This window comes from Pristiophorus japonicus, chromosome 8 (genome assembly GCF_044704955.1).
Source record: "Pristiophorus japonicus isolate sPriJap1 chromosome 8, sPriJap1.hap1, whole genome shotgun sequence".
NCBI lineage: Eukaryota > Metazoa > Chordata > Chondrichthyes > Pristiophoridae > Pristiophorus > Pristiophorus japonicus.
Genome location: NC_091984.1, coordinates 96,848,692 through 96,874,676, shown reverse-complemented (window position 1 = coordinate 96,874,676; position 25,985 = coordinate 96,848,692). Strand labels below are relative to the sequence as shown.

Genomic DNA, 25,985 nt, shown 5'->3' with positions numbered 1-25,985 from the left:
TTTGGACTCAGTAGAGGAGTCTTTATTTAGCACCTGTCCCATACAGTTCCTGAGGTAGCATGCTAAATAAAGGCACTGAGTATAATGGGCCCAAGTTTCGGCCTCAGTTGCTCCTGATTTTTTGGAGCAACTGGTGTAGAACGGAGTATCTGAGAAATTCAAATTCTCGGCATTTAGTTTGCTCCAGTTCTAGTCAGTTAGAACAGTTTCACTTTGGAACAGAATTTTTTTTTCAAAAGGGGGCGTGTCCGGCCACTTACGCCTGTTTTCAAAGTTTCGGCAGTGAAAACTTGCGCCAAACTAACTTAGAATAGAGTAAGTGAAGACTTTTGTACGCTCGAAAAAACCTTGTCTACACTTTAGAAAATCAGGCGTAGGGAATGAGGGGGGTGTTTAAAGGGAAGTTTACAAACATTAAACACTTCAGTTTTACAAATAAAGAGCCATCAGCAATAATAAATGATAAAAACATCAATAAATCAACCAATAAATCAATCAAAAAAATTAATAAGAAATAATTTTTTTTTTTAAATCAATAAATAAAACATTTTCTACTTACCGACTGCAGCACCGGGAGCCCAACAGCGTGCTGGGATTACACCCCCCCAGTGTGTCTCTATCAGTGTCTCTATCTCTCTGTCTGTCTGTGTGTGTCTCTCACTCTCTGTCTGTCAGTGTCTGTGTTTCTGATAGCAAGGGGGAAGGGGGGAGAGGAGAAGGGGAAGGGGGGAGAGGAGAAGGGGAGGGGGGAAAGAGGAAAGGGGCGTGGGGAAGAGGAGAAGGGAAAGAGAAGGGGGGGAAAGGGGAAGGGAAGGGGGGGGAAAGGAGAAGGAGGAAGGGGGGGGAGGCTGAACGGGCCAGGCCCAAGACTTCGGGCAGGGCCCGTCCCCAGCACCAGATTTACAGGTAGGTGGCGTCGGGTCGGGTCCGGAGTCGGGGGGGGGGGGGGTGGGGGGTTGGTGGTGGGAGGGAAGTCGGTTTGGTTCGGATCAGGGGAGAGGGAGGTCGGGTGGGGGGGGGGGGGGGCGCGGGTCTGGTCCAGTGGGGCCGGAGGGGAGTCGGGTCGGGAGGAAGCAGGAGCTGGGCGTAGGAGGCAACCTTATGCACGCAGCCCTAGTGAGGCCATTCGGCCAGGGCTAGGGGCTGCGTGCTTCGGGCCCCTCCCACACAGTTTTGGGCAGTGGGCGCGCATGTGCAGAGGTCCCGGCACTGTTTTCAGCGCAGGGACCTAGCTCCGCCCCCAACTGCTCGTGCTGCGCCGCGCCGCGCCTGACTCAAGAGGACCAGCAGGGAGCCGGAGAATCTGTAAGTTTTTTTTAGCCGCACTTTGTGGCGCGAAAAACGGGCGTCCAGGTCGGGGCTGCGCCGTTCTAGGCGCGGCCTGAAACTTGGGCCCAATAAGAGGGGCAAAATGTCTGTTTCTCCAGTGCTGATCTCCCTCGCCTAACTCTGTTGCACGAATTCCCCTCTAGTATTTTTAATGGAATATTATACATTGTTTTTGCTGTTTTTTAAATTGTTTTATAAAATCCAATTTATAGAATAATGGGGAAGATTTGCTCTATGTGTAGCAAAACCATAAATACATTCCTTACAGCAAATCTTATAAAGAGGAAGATTTTTAAGAAGAAATCTTTCTCATTCCCCCACCCCATACCCCACCCTCCATGCTCTAAAGTGTTTGCTTTCCAGTTAACTTTTAATTGCTAATTTGCTAATAACTTGGCTGAACATTGATGAGTACATTTTAATTCACATTGTCTTGTGATTTTGTGCATGACTTTGGAACTTTATAATTAGATTTCCTGTCTTTCTCGTGCAGCACTGTGGAATGTGCTTGTGGGGCATCGATACACATGTACGACGGGTGCCACAGCTTTACTTAACTACCAAAAAGTGGTGTAAAAGTTGAATTTTCTGTCGCTGTTTGGATTTGTTTCATTGGTGTGAGCAAGTTTCTTACCTGTGTGTGCAAGTCCTGAGGGGACAAGCTTTTTCAAACTGCAGAATGTTTATTTTTTTTTAAATACTGGTGCAAAAATTTTTGGTGTTCTGAATTACACAAGACACCACAAAGTCTTTCACGGGATCTAATCAACTAAAGTCAAACTGACACTCGGCCTGTGAACCTGGTGCATGATAAATTGCAGAATAGACACTAAAACCATGTATTTTTTAAGACAGCGGTATATGTAGCATACAGAAAATGCCCCAAGCCTGTGTTGGGAGTCAGAGACACTAAATTTCTCATTGTAGTGGTGTTGCAACTATTGAAGTTGGCACCTGCAATAAGGAAAATAACTTGAGAATCCTTATTGGTGAAGAAAGACATTTTTTGAAAACAAACTGTTATGTAAACATTTGTCCGTTTAAATTACTGGACAGGGAATCTTTTTTCAAATATAAAAAGAATATTTTGTGACCAAGATAATGGGTGCAGTTTGCAGCTCCAAATAGTGCTTCAGATATTACACATCTTCTCAAACAATGGCTTTGAAGAGTGAACATAGAGACAGGGGAAACTGACTAGAGAGCAAGTGTGTGAAGTGAACTTTCTATGACCTTGTGAAGCAGAACAAACTTCACTAATATAAATATCCTTCAATTCCTGCAGGCACAAGAATGAAGCAGATGAGATTGAGAAGATCGCCAAGAATGCTAATGACACCTCCACCAAAGCCTACGAACTGCTACGCAAAACACTAGCAGAAGAAAGTGAAATCACCAACACAATTGATGACTTAAACAGAAAGTAAGTCGGTGATCTTAAATGATCTGAACTGTGGGAAGGGTTAGGGTGTATATGGCATTAATCAATCAAGAACTTGTGCCAGTTCATGATCAGAGAAATCTAACAACACTTGCTGCCATGGAGAACAACTTACCGGGAAAGAGAGGGTGAAGGAGGGACATAAATGATAATCCCGGACACTTGTCAATTGTTACAGATTAAAAATTGAGTTTAATTATCCTAATGCTGTCTACCTGTAGTAAATGATCCTGATGGTCCCCGTGACCAGTCCTGGGAAGCAGGATTTGAAAATAAATTTAGACAAAGGAATTTCATTTGTAAAGGAAACATTTAATGGGAAACAGCTTTGTGGGTTGAGGCTTTCTTGTGTAATGTCTTTGAGGCAATGATTAAAACTAATTTCTATCTGTATTGTGTTGAAGTTAAGCTTCTGGATGTAAATGACCAAAGGGGCAGTTTGCCAAAGAGCCAGTCCACCTTGAAATCTGAAGTTGTGGTATTGGGAGCTTGCTTCACACTGGATTATGCGCACAAATCCAGACATTGGAATGAACTCCCTACAAACCTACCAGATGGTTGCTAACAATTACTTCTCCCTAAATGTTGAGAAACCTATTGTGGATGGAAAGTTGCCAGCACTTTTGTTGGAAAGCTCTCTGAACAGAGTGAAGCAATCGACTTATAAGCCACTGCTAACTGCCAAGCATAGAGAGGTCCCGAAAAGGTTTGGAACTGCTGAATTAATAATCATAGTACAGGATGCTAATGGCAACAAGTCTATTTTCTGTATAGGGTTAGCGTGTTAGAAAATGCACCCAACAGAAACAAACTCAGATGATGGTTCCAAGGCAGAGATCATGTACTCTTTCAGTGGCTATACTTCTGTTGGGGTCTGTGAAGTGTTTGAGCAACATACATTATGTTAGTTTTTCTATGCTCATTTCCATGGTTGCCTCTTGCAATGTCCCTCCAATCAGAGAGCACCTTTTCTTGGACGAATAGGTGGTCTTAAAAAGACAGTATTTTATTTTTATTGCCTGCAACACATTCCATGCCATCATGTTTGTTGATTTTCCCCAGATTTCAAAAATCCTCTTGGGAGATTGGAAAGCAGGAATGGGGTACTGAAGTTGCATGTTCAGCCATGAACTTATTGAATGGCGGTGCAGGCTCGAAGGGCTGAATGGCCTACTCCTGCACCTATTTTCTATGTTTCTATGAGAGTTGGGGGTTGGGTGGCACAAAGGAGGAAACAAAACTGCCAGGATTGGGTTCACACTTGACCTTTTGGTGAACTGCCAAGCACTTGTGACTACATCAGTGGAAAAGGCAGAAATTTTGACAATAGGATCATCATCATAGGCAGTCCCTCAAATCGAGGTTGACTTGCTTCCACGTCAAAAAGTTCACAGGTGTTTCAACGATGGACCTAAAATTCCAGGTCCGAACTAAATCTTAAAGGGTGGGAGATGCCTGTGCTTGGATTTTTTTTAACGTGTGGTGACTGTTGCACACCAGCCACCACACAGGCTTGACAGAGCTAGGTCTTGGTCCAGTAGCAAGGATTAACCAAGACGACTGGAGACGTGCTCTGCTGCACAAACCTAGTGCGCACACATATCGCAGTGTGGGCTGGCCCGTGCTGCCCCTGGGCCCTCGCCTCTTCTGAGCCCTGAACTCACACCTCTCCTGGGCCCCGATCACATCCTTCTACAATCTCTCGCCGCTCCTTCGCCCCAACCTCGCCGCTCCTTCGCCCCGATCTCACCGCTCCTGCTGTACCTGCCCACGCTCCAATCACCGACCTGGACCTTGATTACATCACTGCCGTTGCTCGCTCGCTCCAGCACTGCGCTTAAACTGCCCCCTGTGGCAGCTACCTCCAAAAATAACTCCTCTCCCTCATCAATCACTTCTAAAGCCTCTATTCAGACGACTAAAAAGCTGCCATGCAGTCCTCATCCCACTCCCAGCCCACTCCCTTGTGGAGGAGCCAGAGTAGAGGGACTGCCGTAGCAGCACAGTCCTCTATGAAATCCCTCCAGTATCCTGAGAGTCCCAGGAAGGATCTTACCCCGTTACCGTGGTCAGGACAGGTAGCTCCTGTACCACCATCCTCCTCGCCTCATCGATGGCCCTCTCCCCAGCATGCACGGTCAGTCCGAGGAATTTTACTTCCTGCTGGCCGATCTATGCTTTTCTAGGATTGACCTTGAACCCAGCTTCCTTTAACAGACTCTGCAGCTCAGCCAGCCGTGGGCCATGCTCCTCCCCCTTGTCGGAGAACAAAAGCAGCCACATACTGCACAAGCTGCTGTGGTCTGTTGAGCCCTTTTAAATAGTTGGCCATACATTGGTGGAAAATAGAAGGACTGTTATGAAACCCTTGGGGAAGGCAGGTCCATGTGTACTGCTGACCCTTGAAAGTAAATGCGAACTTATACTGGTCCTCCCTTCTGAGAGGGAGGGATAGACCAGAATCTGTTCGAAATGTCCAGCACCGTGAATGTTTTCGAGGATAAAATGTAGCTGGCAGGGAAGGGATTTTGAACGACATTGTAAATCAGTCACCAATACAGATGTTGAAATGTTTCTAATCCATTTTACAAAGCAAACTTTATTTCTATACACCATAGAACCCTTCAAAATAAGTGTGTTCCAGCAAGAACTGTTTTATAGATGGTGTTTCTATATATGTTCTTTATTAATAAGGTTGTCCAAAAACATGCAGGTTGTCATGGTATATCAGAATATCTAGTGAGGTATTAATGTTTCTGCATATGGTTACATGTTGTATTTTAATTGATCCAAAACTCGCAACCAGGTATGATGCAGCTAAAAATATGTCCAGGGAGCTGGAAAAACAAGCTACCAAAGTACACAATGAGGCAGAAGAAGCTGGTAGCAAAGCCTTGCAGATCTATGCCAATCTGACGAGCTTGCCTGTTGTGGACACCAAGGCTTTGGAGGTATTTAGATTTCTGCACCATCTGTAGTGCCTTTGGTTAAACTTTATTATTTGTAGATGTGGGGCTGAACAATACTTTTAGAAATGTGTAAATTTAGATTTCCTGATGGTGGTCCACCAATAAATAGCAAAGCACAGGTTTATGTTTTACAAATTGCATTGACTAAGAAAGAAAGACTTGGATTTGTATAGCGTCTTTCACGACCACCGGACGTGTCAAAGCACTTTACAGCCAATAAAGTACTTTTGGAGTGTAGTCACTGTTGTAAAGTGGAAAATGTGGCAGCCAATTTGCGCACAAACAGCAATGTGATAATGAACAGATAATCTGTTGTTTTGTTTAGTTGATTGAGGGATAAATTTTGGCCAGGACACCGGGGATAACTCCCCTGCTCTTCTTTGAAATAGTGCCATGGGATCTTTTATGTCCACTTGAGAGAGCAGACGGGGCCTCGGTTTAACTTTTCATCCGAAAGACGGCAGCACTCCCTCAGCGCTACACTGGAGTGTCAGCTTAGATTTTTTGTGCTCAAGTCCCTGGAGTGGGACTTGAAACCACAACCTTCTGACTCAGGCGAGAGTGCTACCCAATGAGCCACAGCTGACACTTTTTAATGCTCATGAGAAGGAAGGGACAATGTGCTTATCCCCGTTTGGCACATGTAGAGGGAGAAACGAGAGGGTAAATCACCCCAGTTTGTAATTCTGTAACTCTTAGTAGCTGCACTGTGGGGGAATAAATATATACTGTGCAAACTGAAATTGAAATGTGGAACATCTTGTCTGTTAGAATGAAGCAGAAAAGATAGTAAAGGATGCAGCAGATCTGGATGGTGTGATTGACAGAAAGCTGAAGGATTATAATGATATGCGGGATGACCTGAAAGCAAAGGAAACTGAAGTGAAGAGCCTTTTGGAAAAGGGAAAAACCGAACAGCAGGTAAAACCCAGGCTCCAGATCTGTTGCTCTACAAAATTGAAAACATAACTCAATGTTTGTGTAGTTGGCTTATTTTCTTCCAAAATCCCCCTCATGTATAGAATGTTAATTTCCACCTCTTTAGTTCTCTCCAATAAGAACATAAGAATTAGGAACAGGAGTAGGCCATCTAGCCCCTCGAGCCTGCTCCGACATTCAACAAGATCATGGCTGATCTGGCCGTGGACTCAGCTCCACTTACCCGCCCGCTCCCCGTAACGCTTAATTCCCTTATTGGTTAAAAATCTATCTATCTGTGATTTGAATACATTCAATGAGCTAGCCTCAACTGCTTCCTTGGGCAGAGAATTCCACAGATTCACAACCCTCTGGGAGAAGAAATTCCTTCTCAACTATATTTTATATTTTTTCTGTTTTCTTTTATCACTTACTAGAATGTGGTGAAGTATAGGGTTGGGAGACGAGGAAGAGAAAGAAAGATGATGTGTGCAGAGTATGCATGGCTTGGGATGTGGAGTGATAGGCGAGCACTGCTGAGAATATAACACTTTACATTTTAATGACCGCATATCGCCAAAGGCCCATATATCGAAGATAGAATGGTAGTAAATTCTTACCTGTTTCCTTTAAAGAGGAGTGGCCTATCAACTAAGAGCATTACACAAGATACTATAAACAGAGTACCACATAGCTTTAGAAAGCACTGGTCATGTGTCAGTAATTTGTTATTTGAGGAAATACTGGGTATTGAATTTTCAGGAAAATGTTGATAAAGTTCTGCTGTGATGGTGAATAGAAAAGATTAGATGGCACAGTGTATTGGGGAAATAATAGACTGGGTTGGGAATTGAATGAAATTGCGTAAACAACACAGGAATGGATTACAATTGGGACCTGATGATGAGTAAAATTTACTGGAGCTCTTATCTTGGTTCTTTTCTGATCATAGAATCATAAAGATTTACGGCACAGAAAGAGGCCATTTGGCCCATTCTGTCTGTGCTGGCCGAAAAAGAACTATCCAGCCTACCACCCTTTCAGGCAGTGAGTTCCAGATCCCCACCTCGCTCTGGGTGAAAAAAGTTCTTCTCAACTCCCCTCTAATCCTTCTACCAATTACTTTAAATCTATGCCCCCTTGGTTATTGACCTCTCTGCTAAGAAAAATAGGTCTTGCCTAACCACTCTGTCTTGGCTCCTCATAATTTTATACACGTATATAATATATTTTTAATAATCTAAGGCATCAACAGTTTGGCCATTCGAATTGCAGGTAATAGAAAATGTGTCCAAGGGTTGGCAATAAGGAGACTTTGGCTGATTTTCAGATAAAGTGAGCTGTTGAGTAAATGGCAAATGTTACTCAGTATGGAGAAGTGCAGACTTGTGCACAAAGGGCCAGAAAACTTATGCATAAACGCCCATTAAATTAACAGAGCTGGAAAGGGACTTGATAGTCACTGAGGGTCACTAAAGGTTCACAAGCAATGTAAGCCAGCTGTGGGGAAACTAAATGGGGTTCTGCTAGGTAAATAAAGCGTAAAACTAAATCCACTGTTGGGTTGTATAAGAGTTTGGTTCATCCTCGTAGGGGTCTGTGCCCAGTTTTGGTCAATGATAGAGATTTGTGATTTTAGAGCGGGTGCAGAGGAGGGCAACATGTATGCCTAAGTTAAGATCTGTTACTTAGAATAGGCTTAGAGAGTAAGGGCCTGAAATCGATGAAACCCATTGGCCGCCGAGAGACCGGGCGGTACTTTGCTAGGAAGATTCCACTAAAAGTAGTGGCAGTACCGCCCGGTGGCAAAATAACAGCTTATGCCATTAATCTGGGCAGCAGCGAGCAGGAGCTCTCAATCTCGGCGGCAAAGGCTCTTGGGAGGGTGGAAGACCCGAAAATAAAAACCATTATAACAGAGGAAAAAAAACAGCGGAACACCTTCAGTGGACCCCATCCAGGTAAGTTGCTGTAAAAAAAACATTTTTTTTTAAAAAAGATGTTCACTAATTTTTTATTGCAGGTCTTCCTACTTACCGTCAGGGTTAGACCAGCCTCCACGCAGCGGTCCTTCCCCCTGCTGGCGTCGACTCCCGCCCGCACCAATCTGGCAGCTCAGCAGGCGGGGGGTGGGGTCACTTACTCTACTTGGCCATCAGCGGGCCGTTCCTGGCAGTACTCCCCTCCCGCCCGTTCCAGCCCAAGTGGAAATTGGCACAGAGGGGAGACCGGAGGAAAAACCTGGCGGCATTGGGCGGTAAGGCCACCAATATCGGGGCCTAAGAGTTATTCACTTTGCAGAAACTTGCGCTTAAGGGGTATTATGGCTGAGGTGTTGGAAATTATAAAAAGGATTGAGTATAGTAGATTTGAATAAGATAACCCAAATGGATAATAGTAGAACCACAAGTTGTTCAATGATTTTTGTCTGGAATCCATAGATGACCGAGAAAATGTTCATTCTGACCTTTTTTCTATCTTAAAGACTGCTGACCAATTGCTAGCCCGTGCAGATGCTGCTAAAGCCTTGGCTGAAGATGCTGCCAAGAAAGGAAAGGCTACACTGCAGGAGGCACAGGATATTCTCAAAAACCTGCAAGGTCTGTAAACTGATATTTCTAGTGTTTAAAAAAAAAAAAGTATTACGCTACACCTAACAAAAAGGCCCTTGACTAGAGAATGGTCAACCCATGATCTAGCCAGCTCTTGTTTTTAACTGCCAGTATTAGTATGCTGCTGTTAAATTCTGGCGTGTGCCATCTTTAGAAGATGTTGGAAGGAGAACAGAGAATATTTGTACACTGAACAATTGGTATTGGGAACTCTAGTTTCTTTGTCAGCTCCAGTTTCTTTAAAAATAGTACAACATTCTAGGTCAATGTGATTCAGTTTCTAAAACTGATGTATATTATTACCTCTTTGATTATTCAGGGGGCTTATGCTGATTACTTTCCTTCTCTTGTGTATCTCGATGGGAAAATTGGAATAATAACTCCACTCTAGGACTTGAGCACATAATCTTGGCTGACACATCAGTACAGCACTGAGGGCATGTTGCATTGTTGGAGGTGCCATCTTTCGGGAAATACATTAAACCAATGTCTTGTCTGCATATTCAGGTGGATATAAAAAGATTCCATCTCACAATTTGAAGAGGAGCAGGGAATTATCCTGACCTACCTAACATTTATTCCTCAACCAATACCACCAGGACCGATTAACTAATCATTCATTCATATACTGTGGGATCTTGCTGTGTAAAAATTGGCTGCCATCGGTTTGCCTGCAAAACAATAATGACTGCACTTCAAAAGTACTTAATTGAGTGTGAAGTACTTTGGTGCATCCTGAGAACATGAAAGGTGCTAAATATATATACTGTATAACGAGGTTAATTGCTGAGATGAAGGGCTTGCCTTATGAAGAAAGATTGAGCAGGTTGGGCCTGTACTCATTGGAGTTTAGGAGAATCAGAGGTGATCTTACTGAAACATACAGGATTCTGAAGGGGCTTGACAGGGCAGATGCAGAGAGGATGTTTCTCCTCATGAGGGAATCCAGAGCTAGGTGGCATAGTTTCAGAATAAGGGGTCGCTCATTTAAAACGGAGATGAGGAGCTATTTCTTCTTTGAGAACATAAGAATTAGGAACAGGAGTAGGCCATCTAGCCCCTCGAGCCTGCTCCGCCATTCAATAAGATCATGGCTGATCTGGTCGTGGACTCAGCTCCACTTTACCCACCCTCTCCCCGTAACCCTTAATTCCCTTATTGCTTAAAAATCTATCTATCTTTGACTTGAAAACATTCAATGAGCCAGCCTCAACTGCTTGAGGGTCATGATTCTTTGGAATTCTCTACTCCAGAGAGCTGCGGAGGCTGGGTCATTGAATATATTTAAGGTGGAGATTGACAGATTTTTGAATGATAAGGGAGTTGAGAGTTATGGGGAGCGGGCGGGGAAGTGGAGCTGAGTCCATGATCAGATCAGCCATGATCTTATTGAATGGCGGAGCAGGCTCGAGGGGCCAAATGGCCTACTCCTGCTCCTATTTATTATGTTATGTTTTCTTTTTCTTTTCATACGCTGGTTAGGTGTCTTACATTAAAGCTCATTGTGTAAAGGGGCAGTTTTGTTCTGTCACTTGTGCAACTTGGGGAAAACATTATAAATGTATATTGCTCATATACAGCAATAGTGCAATTACAAACCCTTTACACTTGACCTTTATGTTCAGATTGCCACAAATCCGTGGTATTTTAGATCCAGCTGTAATAATCTTGACAGATGCTTGTTTACTTTTCTCTTTCTCGTCTTCGTCTCCCCCTCTCTTTCCCCAAGATGACGGATCGCAGGAAATTAAAGAGGCTACATGTATTCTTTTGAAATGGAATAGACTTTCATTTCTATTCCAAATTACTCTGGAGAGTAAAGAAAAGGTGCAACTAATCTTGCCAGTGATTTAAGAGGAAGCAAATAAATAAATAGATAAACATTAACCAAGGGAACAGCATGTGCTCTGTTCATGTCCAAGTATCAGTAACCAAAATGATTTTGTTTGGTGCAGATTTTGACAAGAGGGTGAATGACAACAAGACAGCAGCAGAAGAAGCTTTGAAAAAAATACCTGACATCAGGAAGACTATTGATGATGCCAATGCAAAGACAAAACAGGCTGAGGATGCGTTGGGGAATGCAAGAATGGATGCTTCTGAAGCCAAAAAAAAAGCTGAGGATGCAAAGCAAATCGCAAATGCCTTGCAGGAGGTAAAAAAAAATCATTTTGTGTAGATAGTTGCAAATAAGAATCCTATTGAATCTGCTATGCTTTCTTTTAGCCTGCCTTCAATAACTATCCTTTTTGTATAGAGCAGCCAGTGGTGCATTTATCAGCATAAAGTTTAGGTCCTGGACCTTGTATCTTAATTCTGTCACTTTCAGCTGTTTGCAAAGGCAGTGTATTTAAATTGCATCAGCACGTATTTATCTTTCAATCTTGAATTCTGGAAGATCAATTCAGAATGATGTGCATCCACAAATAATTCTACTGGATTAGCCCTTTAGTTTAAAATTTGAAATTTAAAACTAACCCTCAGAATTCTGTACAGTTTTGTGCTGTGTATTTCCAATAACCCAGCACCTGATGGAGATCATAATTGGAGCTGCACATTTAAATTCACTTAAAAATGATGATGGCCACAGTTTTAATATACTGGGTAGTTTCACTCAGCGCACTAGCCTTATTTGCATTGAGGATGACGGCTGTTAATTTATATTTGGAATCCACGCTGTCTGATAATTGTGTAGGAATTAGATGTTTGCTCTTATCCGTAATAAGATGGAGTAGATATCTCTGACAGGCAGTATGCACTGTTAATCTTTGTAACTGAGATATCCAATGGCTTATACAAATGTTTATGTTTTAGGTCAGATCAGCATTAGAATTCAAGCAATTAAAAGAAAAAGCAACGTAACTGGTTAAAGTGAATTAATTCTTTACATGGTGTTTGTAATGTTATATGCTATACTAGGGGGTTTCTGGGTTCGTGTGTTTCCTGGAACAAACTGCATGACTATTCCAATTCAGAGCTCCTATGTTACCTCTTACAGTGAGCTACGGCATGATTTCAAATTTTTTTTAGAAAAACACCAGATCCAGGCATGATCAAGCCATTTTACTTCAGTGGCACTGCTCTTTAATTAAGCAAGCATTTTAAGTTTGTAGCTGTTGGTTCAAACCTTAGCCAATACTTTTCTTGTAGAGTGCTGCTAAGACAAAACAGGATGCAGATGATACCTTTAATGATGCCATGGACTTGGAGGATGAAGTAAATGACATGATGAAACGACTGAAAGAAGCAGAGGATGAACTTGCAGGAAAAAAGGATGAAGCAGACCAAGACATGATGATGGCCAATATGGTGAGGGTCTTCAAGTTTCCAAATTAACTCTTAAAATTCAGTGACACATAACCTACATCATAAAGAGCTGTCAGTATTATTTTTGCCATACCTGTTCTATTGCATCTGATCAGAGATACATGGGCGTACCTTTAGAATTCTAAGTATGTTCTCAAAATGTTCCTTTTAGGCTTCGAATGCAGCAAAAGAAGCTGATGAGCAGGCAAGAAAGGCCAAAAAAGCTGTGCAGGGTGTGCTGAATACCATCACTAAGCTGTTGGGAGAACTGGGTAGGTGTTGCTGGAAATCTAACTTATGTTGATCAAATGAAGTAACAAACATATAGTCCCTTTTAGCATTACATGGATTAATTTTAGTTTTTGGAAAAATTGACCCTAGCCTTCCCTCTTGGTGGTTCCCAGATTGTACACTCATTTTGTTTTGAGGGTTTCAACTTTCCCAACCCTATAGCTCATATGTTTGCAATTTTCCACTAATCGTACCTCTACAGTTGGCAGCAAGCTGCGAGTGTAAACAAAGTGGTCACTGGCAGAGCACAAAAGTAAAATAACTGGTTTTGACCTGCGCTGTCTCCAGCAACATAAACAGCCAGCAGCTTACTGGCAGAGACTGCCAAAAACCCATGCCCAGCAGCAGCGGAAGGCTTGCTATCACCTGCCTCCATACAGGCTTCACCATCACTGACCTGCACATGCCTTCCCAGCCATTGGGACAGTTGCAGCAATGAACAGAAAAAAGGTTGATCATGTCTTTAAAACAACTACGGAATTGATTACAAGTTTATCTGGTTTCTGTAGGAACTGTCAGGCAATTTAAATAGAGTGGCTTTTACAGCAGAAAGACTGTGAGCAGTCACACAGAAAAAATAGTAACTGCAGCGTTGGAGGTTTATCTCCATTTGCGCCAATGACAACAATATGTCAGGTTTCAGTTTTCCAGGTGGCTGCCTGTGAAAGCCTATTAAAGGAGCGCAATTTTCATAAAACTTGATTTCCCAAAGTACGTGAAAATCCTTTTTTTTAAAATGAGGTCGGTCCCCCTTTATGCTAACCATATAGTGCTTGATTTGAAACTTTCTGTGCACTTAAAAATTAGCCTCCTGATACCAATGGGGATTGAGGGTGCATGAGTTTTGATCTTGGACAAGGACAAAGATTTGGACCTGGTGATGAATGTTCCCAGATTGCAGAAGTATTTTCCGAAACGCTGGTTTGTAAAGTGTGTGCCAAAATATGATCACATTGTATCTGATGTTGAAAACTGTATACGTACCGCATTGTAAAGATTTGTGCTGCAGCAGATATTGTAGCTGCTTTATCGCAAACTTATCCTAAATGGCTAGCAAGGAGATGGCTGTTCACGCCGCTCAGCACTGCCCCCCCCCCCCAGTCATTCAAGATCCATGGCGCAGCCCGAGACGATGTGGACCATTTCCCATACCTCGGGAGCATCTTATCAATAAGAGCAGGCATTGATGACGAGATTCAACACCACCTCCAGTGCAGCCTTCGGCCGCCTGAGGAAAAATGTTTGAAGACCAGGCCCTCAAATCTGCCACCAAGCTTATGGTCTACAGGGCTGTAGTAATGACCGCCCTCCTGTATGACTCAGAGACATAGACCATGTATAGTCGACACCAAGTCGCTGGAGAAATACCACCAACGATGTCTCCGCAAGATCCTACAAATCCCCTGGGAGGACAGTCATACCAATGTTAGCGTCCTCGACTAGGCCAACATCCCCAGCATTGAAGCACTGACCACACTTGGATCAGCTCCGCCAGGCTGGCCACATTGTTTGCATGCCAGACACGAGACTCCAAAGCAAGCGCTCTATTCGGAACTCCTTCACGGCAAACGAGCCAAAAGTGGTCAGAGGAAACATTACAAGGACACCCTCAAAGCCTCCTGATAAAGTGCAACATTCCCACTGATGCCTGGGAGTCTCTGACCAAAGATCACCCCAAGTGAAGGAAGTGCATCCGGGAGGGCGCTGAGCACCTAGAGTCTCATCACCGAGAGCATGCAGAAACCAAGCGCAGGTAGCAGAAAGAGCGTGCGGCAAACCTGTCCCACCCACCCCTTCCCTCAACAACTATCTGCCCCACCTGTGACAGAGACTGTGGTTCTCGTATTGGACTGTTCAGCCACCTAAGGACTCATTTTTAGAGTGGAAGCAAGTCGTCCTCGATTCCGAAGGACTGCCTATGATGATGATTGTACCTGCTTTAGCGCAAAATTATCCTAACGGCTAGCAAGGAGATGGCTTCAGCTAGAAACGTAGTTGTCTTGAAAAATTCTGAAATGCTTTTAAATCAAGCAAGTCAGCAGTTTACTGTTGGGAAACCATTTTAGAATGTGATAAAGTTTTCATTTTTTCCCCACACATTCTGCGAAAGAGACAGTTACTTTTCATGTCTGCAAAAGATCAGCAGATGGACAAATGGAAGCCTTGGCCTTTCGGATCTTAACCTCCATAAACTTGAGGGGGCCAAAAATGCCCCCCTCTATCAGCTCCATTTCCATCTCTTCTAAGAGACGTGAATGGAGTGGAGAGGCCTTATCGACTGGGGGCGGACGGATGGGTCGACCCCTCCGAAATTGCCCCCGGGCCGGAAACGGGGTTACCGCACCGCCCGTTTTCCTACTGCGTCCGACTGGCCATTAACGACCAGCGGTGACCCACTTTCCGACCCCCGCGGGAAATTACCCCTGTGCAGAATTACCCCGCGGGAGTGACGAGACCAGTCAGTGCCACTGACAGCTTTCCCCAGCGGGGAGCTGTATCTGTGGCTGGCCGTTGCGTCTTCCCTTACAGGGGAGGTCGCGCTGCCAGCAACTCCATTCTATTTTTTATTGTTGGCCGACTGCCAGGTCAGGCTGACAATTATGCCCACGGGTTTGGCCGGGCCACCAACAGGCAGCCTGGCACCCTCTGTAAGCCTGGCCGAAATCCTCCCTGGTGGCCCAGTGGACCTAACTAAAAACTTTGCAATATTTGCAGTGGTTCTCCCCTTTAATTGAAGGGGAGGGAACATTGTGATGCATCAGCGTGTCGCAGTTTGTCCACGTCGTGCTGACGATTGGTCGGGGCGGCCAATCCGCTGCAAGGACACTTCCACCCCACCGCCACCATGACATCTGCCCCAACACACAAATTAAGTGCTGAATTTCGATCGGACCATGGGGCGGATTAAGAACATAAAGAAACGGTGAGTGCGCCCCATGTGAGTTGGAGGGCAATTTCGGTTTTGAGGTCATTCATAACTCTGCTGCCCATGTCCTAACTCGCACCAAGTCCCATTTACCCATCACCCCTGTGCTTGCTGACCTATATTGGTTCCTGGTTAAGCAATACCTCAGTTTTAAAATTCTCATCCTCATTTTCAAATCGCTCTATGGCCTCGCCCCTCCATATTTCTGAAATCTCCAGTTCTGCAATCCTCTGAGGTCGCTGGGCCCCTCAAATTCTGGCCTCTTGTGCATCCCCGATTTTAATCGCTCAACCATTCATTGGTAGCCTTGCTTTCAGCCGCCAAGGACTGAAGCTCTGAAATTACCTCCCTCAATCTCTACGCTTCTTTCTCTCTCTCTATCTCTCTTTCCTCCTGTAAAATGCTCTTTAAAACCTAACTCCTTGACCAAGATCGCCCTTGGTGTCAAATTTTGCTTGATAAATTGTTGTTGTAACATAAAACTTTCCTCCGCTTGCCTGATTTCTACTGTCATTCTACTTGGTTCATTCTAGAATAGGAGGTGTAACCTATCTTTCTAAGGTACTCTGAGGAACACATAGGAAAATGCTCTGTCCAATTAAAACATTATTTGTAGAGGTGTTCCATTTATTTAATTTGGATTTCTTTTCGTTCAACTTCATTTTAACATGACTCATTTTACAATGGAGGAGGATTCAAGGATTCTAATGTGTAGACTTGCAGACACATGGTGCCATTTTCACCTTGTAAATTACATTGGCCCGGATTTGCGGTGGGTAATAACGGCAAAATAACAGTATTCGTCACCATTACCAATGTTTCCCTTAAGCTGCATGGTTGCACAGCGCTCTGCAGGTCCCGCAGCCGGTGAGCCGGCTTTTAAATAGAAAAACCACGCATGCATGGAATTTTGAATTGCCCACGCAGCCTGTTAAAGAGGCCACACGGCCGCCCAAAAATTAGAGGGAACATTGGTCATTATCCCTCTGAAACTGACCGCAAGTTCAGGATTTAGTGCATGCGCATCTAAATGTGGAAATCCTGACGTGGTCAGTCATCCACTGCTCCGGCACTGGCTGCACTGTGGGACGACACCACCCCACCCGCCCCCCCCCCCCCCCCCCTCAAGCCGGCAATCGGTGAAATGGTGAAATCAATGAAACTGATGAAAACATGGGCTTTTCTGCGCTAATGTTGCTGTTAAATACCCCTTTTAAATGTTAAGCCCTGTTGGAGTAGGTGTAGCTGGGGTTTTAACAGCTCTTATCTGTGCTCCTCATATTCTGACCTCTTGAACGTGCCTCATTGGCTGTGCCTTCAGCTGTTTGGGCCCTAAGCTCTGGAACTCCCTCCCTAAACCTCTCCGCCTCTCTTTCCTCCTTTAATACGCTCCTTAAAATCTTTAACCAAGCTTTTGGTCATCTGCCTTAATTTCTTCTTTTGTGGCTCGGTGTCAAATTTATCTGTTTTGTCTTGTAATACTGTTATGAAGCACCTTGGGACATTTTACTACATTGAAGGCGCTATATAAATAAACGTTTTTTATTATTATTATTATTATTATAATATTGACTGGTAAATGAACATTCTGGCCATTTTTCATTTTTTATATTTGTAGAGTGTCAAATTTCTCCATTATGATTTTAAAAAAATTTAAGTAACTTTTTCATATTTCAACTTCTACTATATTCCCATCTGTGAGTTCCAATCTTTATTTCGGTCTCTAACATTTTTTAAAAGTTCGGATAAAAGCAGCTTCTCACTTCCTGCTTTCCTGTCTGAGAATTCTGCAGTGTGATTAGCTGTTTAAACAGCTTGTTGACATCACAGTCGCATCGCACTAGTAATTCCCATTACATGGCGCTGAAATCAATTGAATGCCGAAAAAGACAAACTTCTCGCCGCAGAGATCATGAGATCTCTGTGCAGTTTTCTTCGGGGTCAGAGGTGACGTCTGTGCTTCGCTGCTGACTGTAAATTACAGGCCATTAATTTATATACGCTTGCTATTTTCCCCCAGGCGGCAATATGTTTTTGAGAATTTGCACAGAAAAATAGCCAAACACTTCAGTAAATACCATTCAGTAAATTTGTTGGGAAGGTAGTAGATTCATTAGTTCAGTACAAATTTCTACATTGGGTTTGTGTGAGGCCACAAACAATCTTCCTATCCTTGCTGTAGATTTTTCAACTTCCATATTTCAAATAACTCCCATAGGTAAGCCCCAACTCCCTGTAAGTTCAGGGGGCATCTTCACTTGTCCTGATATCCGGGTAAGCTTTCAGTAATATGCCAGAATACCCATCAGAAAAATCTTGTTGGTAATTATTATAGCTGCTAGAATTATCCTTCACCTCCACAGAATCTGTCTCTGAGAAGCAGCAGATTATCATAGCATCAGATCTTGTTTCAAACTTTAACTGTCAAGTGAATTTATTTAACACATACACAAATTAAATAACAGTATCATCTATAGTATAAATTATACTACCTAGCTCTATTAAAGGAAACAATGTTTTCAGTCTCTATACTAAATTGTTATATTTTGCAATTAATGTTTAATGCACAATGATTATTTTTATATTTCTCTATGGGAGCTACATTGGTCTGACCTAATTCTTAAAGGTTGCAAACTGATTTTTTCTGATTTGAACGATTAAACTGAAATGCCCCTGAAACCATTGCTGGAGCTCCTTAGATTTAAATAACTGACCTTTTCCCCAAAATAGAGCTGTCAGTCATACACAACTCAACTGATCATACAGTAATATTTATGTTTGAATTACCTGGCTTGGTTCCCCTCAAGCTTGTAATCTTGGAGACAGTTGACCAAACCTTGCAACATTGGTATCAAATTAGGCTCAGGATATGCAGCTGGTTTTTAAACTGCTTAGAATATTGTGACAATTTAAAGGGACAGCTACCAAGCCAACACTGGGCAAAAATACTTCATACCCTACCCATTAGATGGTGCAACCACATTCCCCAACCATTGGTAATCTTAACTCCCAGGTTGTGGGCAGGCATGCACGACTACATTATAGACTATATTGAGTCGACAGCAATTTATAACTCCTAAGAATGGCAAACTTTCTAGTGGCTATCAAGTCCGAGATTAGTACTCGAGGATTTTACTAAGTTGAGATCTGTTTAGTTTGTAAACCAGTTGAGTTTTGTGATTTATCCATTACTGTTTCCTTTCATTCATCAACATCATCATCATCATAGACAGTCCCTCAGAATCGAGGAAGACTTGCTTCCACTCCTAAAGTGAGTCCTTTGGTGGCTGTATAGTCCAATACTAGAGCCACAGACCCTGTCACAGGTGGAACAGACATTCGTCGGGGAAAGTGGGGCGGGGTGGGACTGATTTACCGCATGTTCCTTCCGCTGCCTGCGCCTGACCTCTTCTTGCTCGCGGCGTTGAGATTCGAAAAGTTCAATGCCCTCCTGGATGCACTTTCTCCACCTTGGGTGGTCTTCGGCCAGGGACTCCCAGGTCTCAGTGGTGATGTTGCACTTTACCTGGGAGGCTTTGAGGGTGTCCTTGTAACGTTTCCCCTGCCCACCTTTGGCTCGTTTGCTGTATAGGAGCTCCGCGTAGAGCAATTGCTTAGGGTGTCTGGCATGCGAACTATGTGGCCTGCCCAGCGAAGTTGATAGAGTGTAGTCAGTGCTTCAATGCTGGAGATGTTGGCCTGGGCGAGCCCACTGATGTTAGTGCACCTGTCCTCCCAGGGAATTGGCAGGATCTTGCGGAGACATTGTTGGTGATATATCTCCAGCGACTTGAGCTGTCTTCTGTACATCGTCCATGCCTCTGTTCCATACAGGAGGGCGGGTATTACTACAGCCCTGTAGACCATGAGCTTGGTGGTAGATTTGAGGGCCTGGTCTTCAAACACACTTTTCCTCAGGCAGCCAAAGGCCGCACTGGAGGCGATGTTGAATCTCCGCATCAATGTCTGCCTTTGTTGATAAGAGGCTCCCGAGGTATGGAAAATGATCCACGTTGTCAAGGGCCGCTCCATGAATCTTGATGACTGGGGGCAGTGCTGTGCGGCGGACTGGCTGGTGGAGGACCTTTGTCTTATGGATGTTAAGTGCAAGGCCCATGCTTTCAAATGCCTCGGTGAATACATCGACTATATCCTGGAGTTCAGCCTCTGAATGTGCGCAGACGCAGGCGTCGTCCGCGTACTGTAGTTCAATGACAGAGGTTGGGGTGATCTTGGACCTGGCCTGGAGGTGGCGTAGGTTAAACAGCTTCCCACTGGTTCTGTAGTTTAGTTCCACTCCAGCGGGGAGCTTGTTGACCGTGAGGTGGAGCATGGCAGCAAGGAAGATTGAGAAGAGGGTTGGAGCGACGATGCAGCCCTGTTTGACCCTGGTCGGACGTGGATTGGGTCTGTAATGGAACCGCTGGTAAGGATCACAGCCTGCATGTCATCGTGGAGCAGGCAAAGGATGTTGACAAACTTTTGGGGGCATCCAAAACGAAGGAGGGCGCTCCATAAGCCTTCATGGTTGACAGTGTCAAAGGCCTTTCTAAGATGTCAAAAGGCCATGTATAAGGGCTGGCGCTGCTCCCTGCATTTTCCCTACAGCTGTCGTGTTGCAAAGATCATGTCTGTTGTGCCTCGTAGGGGATGAAATCCACACTGTGACTCCGGGAGGAGTTCCTCGGCCACGGAGAAGACAGTTTAGGAGAACTCTAGACAACCTTCCCAGTGGCTGATAGCAGGGAGATCCCCCTGTAGTTGCCTCAGTCGGACTTGTCCCCTTTTTAAAGATGGTCACGATCACTGCATCTCTCAGATCTTCCGGCATGCTCTCCTCCCTCCAAATGAGAGAGATGAGGTCATGTATCCGTGCCAACAGCGCCTCTCCGCCATACTTTAGTGCCTCAGCAGGAATCCCATAGCCTTGTTATTCTTGAGCTGTTTTATGGCTTTGCCTACCTCGTGCAGCGTTGGGGTTTCACTGAGGTGGTGGCAGGTCGCATGCAGCGGGATGGAGTTGGGAACACCCGAGTCAAAGGCAGAGTCTCGATTGAGGAGATCTTCAAAGTGCTTCTTCCAGTGGGCCCTGACAGCCTCGGTGTCCTTGATGAGTGTTTCCCTGTTCTTGGCCAGGAGTGGGGTCGGGCCTTGGGAGTTTGGACCATAGGTGGCCTTGACTGCAATGAAGAATCCTCACATATCATGGCTGTCGGCCAATTGTTGTATCTCCTGTGCTTTCTCCATCTACCACCTGTTCTTTAGGTCCCGGGTTTTTTGTTGGACCTCAGCCTTGAGCCGTCTATAACGTTGCTTTGCAGCTCCCAAGTTGGGTTGTTGCTTGAGGCTCAGAAATGCTTTGCGCTTACGATTTATTAGTTCTTGAATCTCCTGATCATTTTCATCAAACCAGTCCTGGTGTTTTCTGGTTGAGTAACCAAGTATCTCTCCACAGACACTGGTTATGGAGACCTGGAGGGCAGACCAAGCGCTGTGGGCATTCAACATCTCAGGGTCATCGAGGCACGCCAGATTAGCTGTGAGGTGCTGGCTGTATAGGGCTCTCTTAGCTGGGTCTTTAAGTGCCCCGGCATTAACTCTTTTGCGGCACTGCTTCTGCTGTGCTCTCTGCTTTGGGGCTATGTTTATTTTGATGATGGATTGGATTAGGCGATGGTCCGTCCAGCAGTCATCAGCTCCTGTCATGGCGCGGGCGATGCGCACATCCTTGCGATCACTGGCTCGGATGATGACATAGTCGAGCAGGTGCCTGTGTTTGGAGCGAGGGTGTTGCCACGATGCCTTGTATTTGTCCCTCTGGCAGAACAGGGTGTTGGTGATGAGTTCATGTTCTAGACATTTTGTCAGGAGTAGGGTACTGCTGGAGTTGGCTTTCCCTACCCCTGTCTGGCAATCACGCCTCCCCAGAGGACTGTGTCTTTGCCGACCCTGGAATTAAAGTCACCTAGGAGGATCAATTTGTGGGGACGCGGAACAGGGATGTCTCGAGGTTGGAATAAAAACCCTCTTTAGCCTCATCCGTTGCATCGAGTGTTGGGGCGTATGCACTGATGACTGTGGCGCATTGGTTCTGGGATAGGGCAAGGCGAAGAGTCATGAGGCGTTCGTTAACCCCGCAGGAGGAGTCTTTCAAGCGGTCGGCCAGTTCATTTTTGACGACAAAGCCGACTCCATGAAGGCGGCGTTCTTCCTCTGGTTTTCCTTTCCAGAAAAAGATGTAACCTCCATCATGTTCCTTGAGCTGGCCTTCCCCTGCCCGCCGGGTCTTGCTTAGGGTGGCGATGTCAATGTCAAAACAGTTCCCGGGCAGCTATGGCAGTGCGGCCTTCCGGCCTGTTGCTATTGGAATTGTCCATGAGGGTCCTGGTGTTCCAGGTCCTGAACTTCACATTAGCGAAGTGGAAGATGCCTGTGCATGAGTTCTTTTAACCTGGGGTGGCCGCTGCACACTGGCAACCACATGGGCTTAGCTGAGCACGGTCGTGGTCCAAGATGACTGGAGACCAGGCACAGCTGTTTAAGCTTAATTGTCTATGGCGAGGTGTTGGCTGCAAACTCGGCGCCGAGTAGCGCCATTGACGGTAGGTGGTCCGAGGCTTGGTTGGGGGGCAGGCATTGGGAAGGTCAGCTGTCCGCAGGGGTTCCGAGGGAAGTTTTGGAAAGTTTCTTCCAAGGTTAAAAATTTCCCCAAAGGTTTCCAAGTTGTTTTAAAAGTTTGAGTTTAAAAGTATTTCCAAATTATTAAAAAGAAGTTACACAGGTTGATTGAAGGTTTAATAAATAGATAAATTGATAAAGTTGATAAAGTCTAAAATGTAAATCAAGTTGTTTAAAAGTTTTTTAAAAAAGTTCTCCAAGTTGATTAAAAATTTAAGAGTTTTCCCAAATTGTTTAAGAAGTTTAAAAGTTGATTAAAAATTGATAATGTAATGGCAAATCACTTATTTGAATCTGCACACATTCAATTCCCTGCCTGTTGCAGAATAATGTCCAAGTTTAGGACCTATATTTATATATGTTTGATATAAAGGTCCTTTGCATTGTAAGAAGGAACTGTGCCTACCCATTTACCAGCCTAACCTGCCTACCACGACACCATTTGGAATTTGCATTTCTACTGCAGTAGTAAGTGAACTATACTGTGTGAATTTGATAAGCTTGTATATTTGTCAGATATTTCCTTGTCACACTGGAATATTGATTACTATGGTTGGGCTTGTTTTTACAGGTCAGCTCGATAATGTAGACGTTGACCGGCTAAAAGAAATTGAGGACACTCTCAACAACGCCAAGGATCAGATGAAGGATAGTGATTTAGAACGGAAGTTGGCAGATCTAGAAGAGGCTGAAAAGGAGCAGGCTAATGCGATATTTACCTATGAACGAGACATTCAAGATATCCTGAAGGACATCAAAAACCTAGAGGACATCAAACAAACATTACCTCCTGGCTGTTACAATACCCAGTCTCTGGAGACCCCGTAGTCACCTTCTTGGCCGCCATGTCCTACTCAAAACCTAAAAGTGACATTGTACAGAAATTGCCTTATTACCAAATTTTTTCAATGTCTGACACAACAGCATTAAGTGTTCCAAGGCTCATAAATGAAACTCCTCAGGCATCAAATGCAGCTGCTTGGATGAAGCACAAGATTGTGGACATTGGGGTGGGTGTGAGTTGACATACCTACATGGCAAGCTACTGGGATCCTGGATGAATCAAGTCTGTGTTAGAGGGACAGTCTGTCTGAGAGCCACACTCCATGCACCCGATTTAAGTCACTCCGCACCATTAGACTTGAGGTATCAGGCCTGTCTCTCCAATGGGCAGACACCGAGGCTCCTTCTGCTGAAATGAGAAAGCAGAGGGTCAGCCTTGATCAGTATAATGGTGTTTAAAACAAACAAAAAAGGCTATTAATGTAGGTTTGTCTCTCCTCCTGCTACATGGAGGCATTGGCTCTTTATTACATTCACATCATGCGTATTAACATAGCTTTGTATTGTAGGATACTTTTCTCCCCTTTTAAATGACCAGACTAGCTGTGAAGGATTATGAATCATTAACATGTTAACATTTAACTTTATACCACTTCACTTCCTAACTGCACGTAAAACCACAACACTGTAGGATAGCAGTAAGTCACTTGTGAACAATATATGCAGTATTCACCATGTTAATGTTGTAAATTACCGTGAAAGTTGGTCTTCTCATTAGAAAACGGATTGAATTATGTAATACTAATTTTCCCTGCTCCCTTTGTTCCCTTATTTTCAGCTATTTTGCGACAGTGAAATGCCCATAGAAATGTTTTACACATGCATTTTGTGTGGACTACACTACATTTCCGTTCCCAAGACTGCTGCTTCATCTATGTCAAAGTCAAAAGCAGAACTTATTTTTTACAGCGACACTCTATGCAACTTTGTACATTGCGTAGCAAAAAAAATTAAATTACCTGATACACTGGTGCTATTAATTATTTCAAATGTTATATTTTTGTGTGAATGTTTTTTATCATGGAATAGTATGAGGAAATGTTGAGTCTTTTTTGTGTAAATATACTCCATAAATGTTTCAGGATTGGCTCTGTGAGTTACCTCCCCACCCTCAAGATCCTGTCATCAATAGTAACCATGTTTTAGACCTGCTTCTAATTGCCTTGCATATTTCTGTGGTATTTTGCTTGCTTGTATACACAGCTTAGTTTTTATTTTCTATTTAGGGCTGCCACTCTTTTTTTAAATTAATTTGGTGATCAATCATCTGAAGATTATTACTGATGTGTAAATGTCCTTTAAAATATTCAAATTTGGCTATTTGGAATGCTCCACCTCCCCCCCCCAACTTCCACTGCCCAAACATGTTAAAACACACTCCATTTAATATTACTGCATTTTCTGCATTTGGGCTGGATGGAAATTCGTAAATTAAGTCAGTTATACAAACTGGAGAGAAAAAAATTTGGCAGTCTGAGCTGTTACTTTTCCAACACATACCTCAGGGACTTGTGGTGGAGCCGGGGGGGGGGGTGGGGGTGGGGGTGGAGGTGGAGAGAAAGGCTGTGTGTACCCTTTGCCTTTTATCCTGACAGTGCAGTGCCAGCTAGATTGATTTGCCTCTGCCATACTGACGATGTAAAATTTAATCAGTGTTTGCCTGTTTCGTTTTTGTTGTAATACGTTTTAGCCAATTTATTGCGTGTAATTACTATCACTGCTGAATATTATTATTGCTAATTACTTAATCATCTATAATTGCACATTTAGTGCCTGAAACTATCACTGTATTGGTTTTACTATAAGAGGGTTGCAGGCTTTATCTAATGAGCACTGGGCAGGTCTAAAGGGTTGCACGCTCTTTCCCAAATATTGTTCCTGAAGCAAGGAGCTACATCTTTATTTTGAAGTTTTACTATTAACCGCCTCTCCTGACACTCTACTTAGCAGATACAGCAGTTTTTTTCTTTTTACAACAGTAATACTGTTCTTAGTATTTATCGTGTAAGGAAGTCAATTAATCAAAAGTATGAGGTTAACGTCCTACCAGTAGAAAAGACATGCACAGAATGATTGACGTATAGTATGGTACAACAAGCTCCGAGCATATTCTGACGTGCGAACCAGATCCATACAGTCTTGTCCTATGCCTTTGTTTTTAGCCTTTTGCCTTAAAAATGCCATCATACTGTTGGGAAAGACGTGCAACACTTATACAATTTTATGTATAAAACAGTATTTCTTATTTATAAGACGCAATATTTGTAATCTTTATCCAGGTCTCCTTGTGTATGTTGCACATTCTTTTTGTAATGGTGTGACTTGAGAACACTGCTTTCCTTAAGACCTATTTTGACCCATGCAGTGGCCAAAATGCCTGGCAGATTATTGTTTAATACCATTTTGCCTGTAAATCAAATTGTACCATTTAAATAAATAAAAATCTGGTATTACAGGAATCATACATTCAGGCTAATTGTGTTTTTGTTTTCTTAAAATGCTTGCTTACCTACATTTTAGCATTCTATTGAGTAGTTGTGCAAAATGTTCATCAATAATTGATTTTTGTTTTGATTTTCACCTTGTCTCACCTGAAGATGCTAATCTTCCCTCTCACCTCTTTTCAATAAGGACCAGCGTAATCTTTGGATTACTATGTTAATAAATACTTA

General features: G+C 43.8%; 1 protein-coding gene across 1 annotated transcript in view; it reads left to right on the top strand.

Moving 5' to 3' along the window:
* The window catches only part of lamc1 (laminin, gamma 1), a 295,041-nt gene extending 269,264 nt beyond the window's left edge, over positions 1 to 25,777 (top strand). The window contains exons 21-28 of the mRNA XM_070887137.1: positions 2,615 to 2,752; positions 5,577 to 5,721; positions 6,511 to 6,660; positions 9,143 to 9,257; positions 11,225 to 11,424; positions 12,420 to 12,578; positions 12,748 to 12,847; positions 23,042 to 25,777. Of these exons, the coding sequence (XP_070743238.1) occupies positions 2,615 to 2,752; positions 5,577 to 5,721; positions 6,511 to 6,660; positions 9,143 to 9,257; positions 11,225 to 11,424; positions 12,420 to 12,578; positions 12,748 to 12,847; positions 23,042 to 23,298 (1,264 nt within the window). The 3' untranslated portion in view covers positions 23,299 to 25,777. The remainder of the gene's footprint in view (positions 1 to 2,614; positions 2,753 to 5,576; positions 5,722 to 6,510; positions 6,661 to 9,142; positions 9,258 to 11,224; positions 11,425 to 12,419; positions 12,579 to 12,747; positions 12,848 to 23,041) is intronic.
* Positions 25,778 to 25,985: the final 208 nt, after the last annotated feature.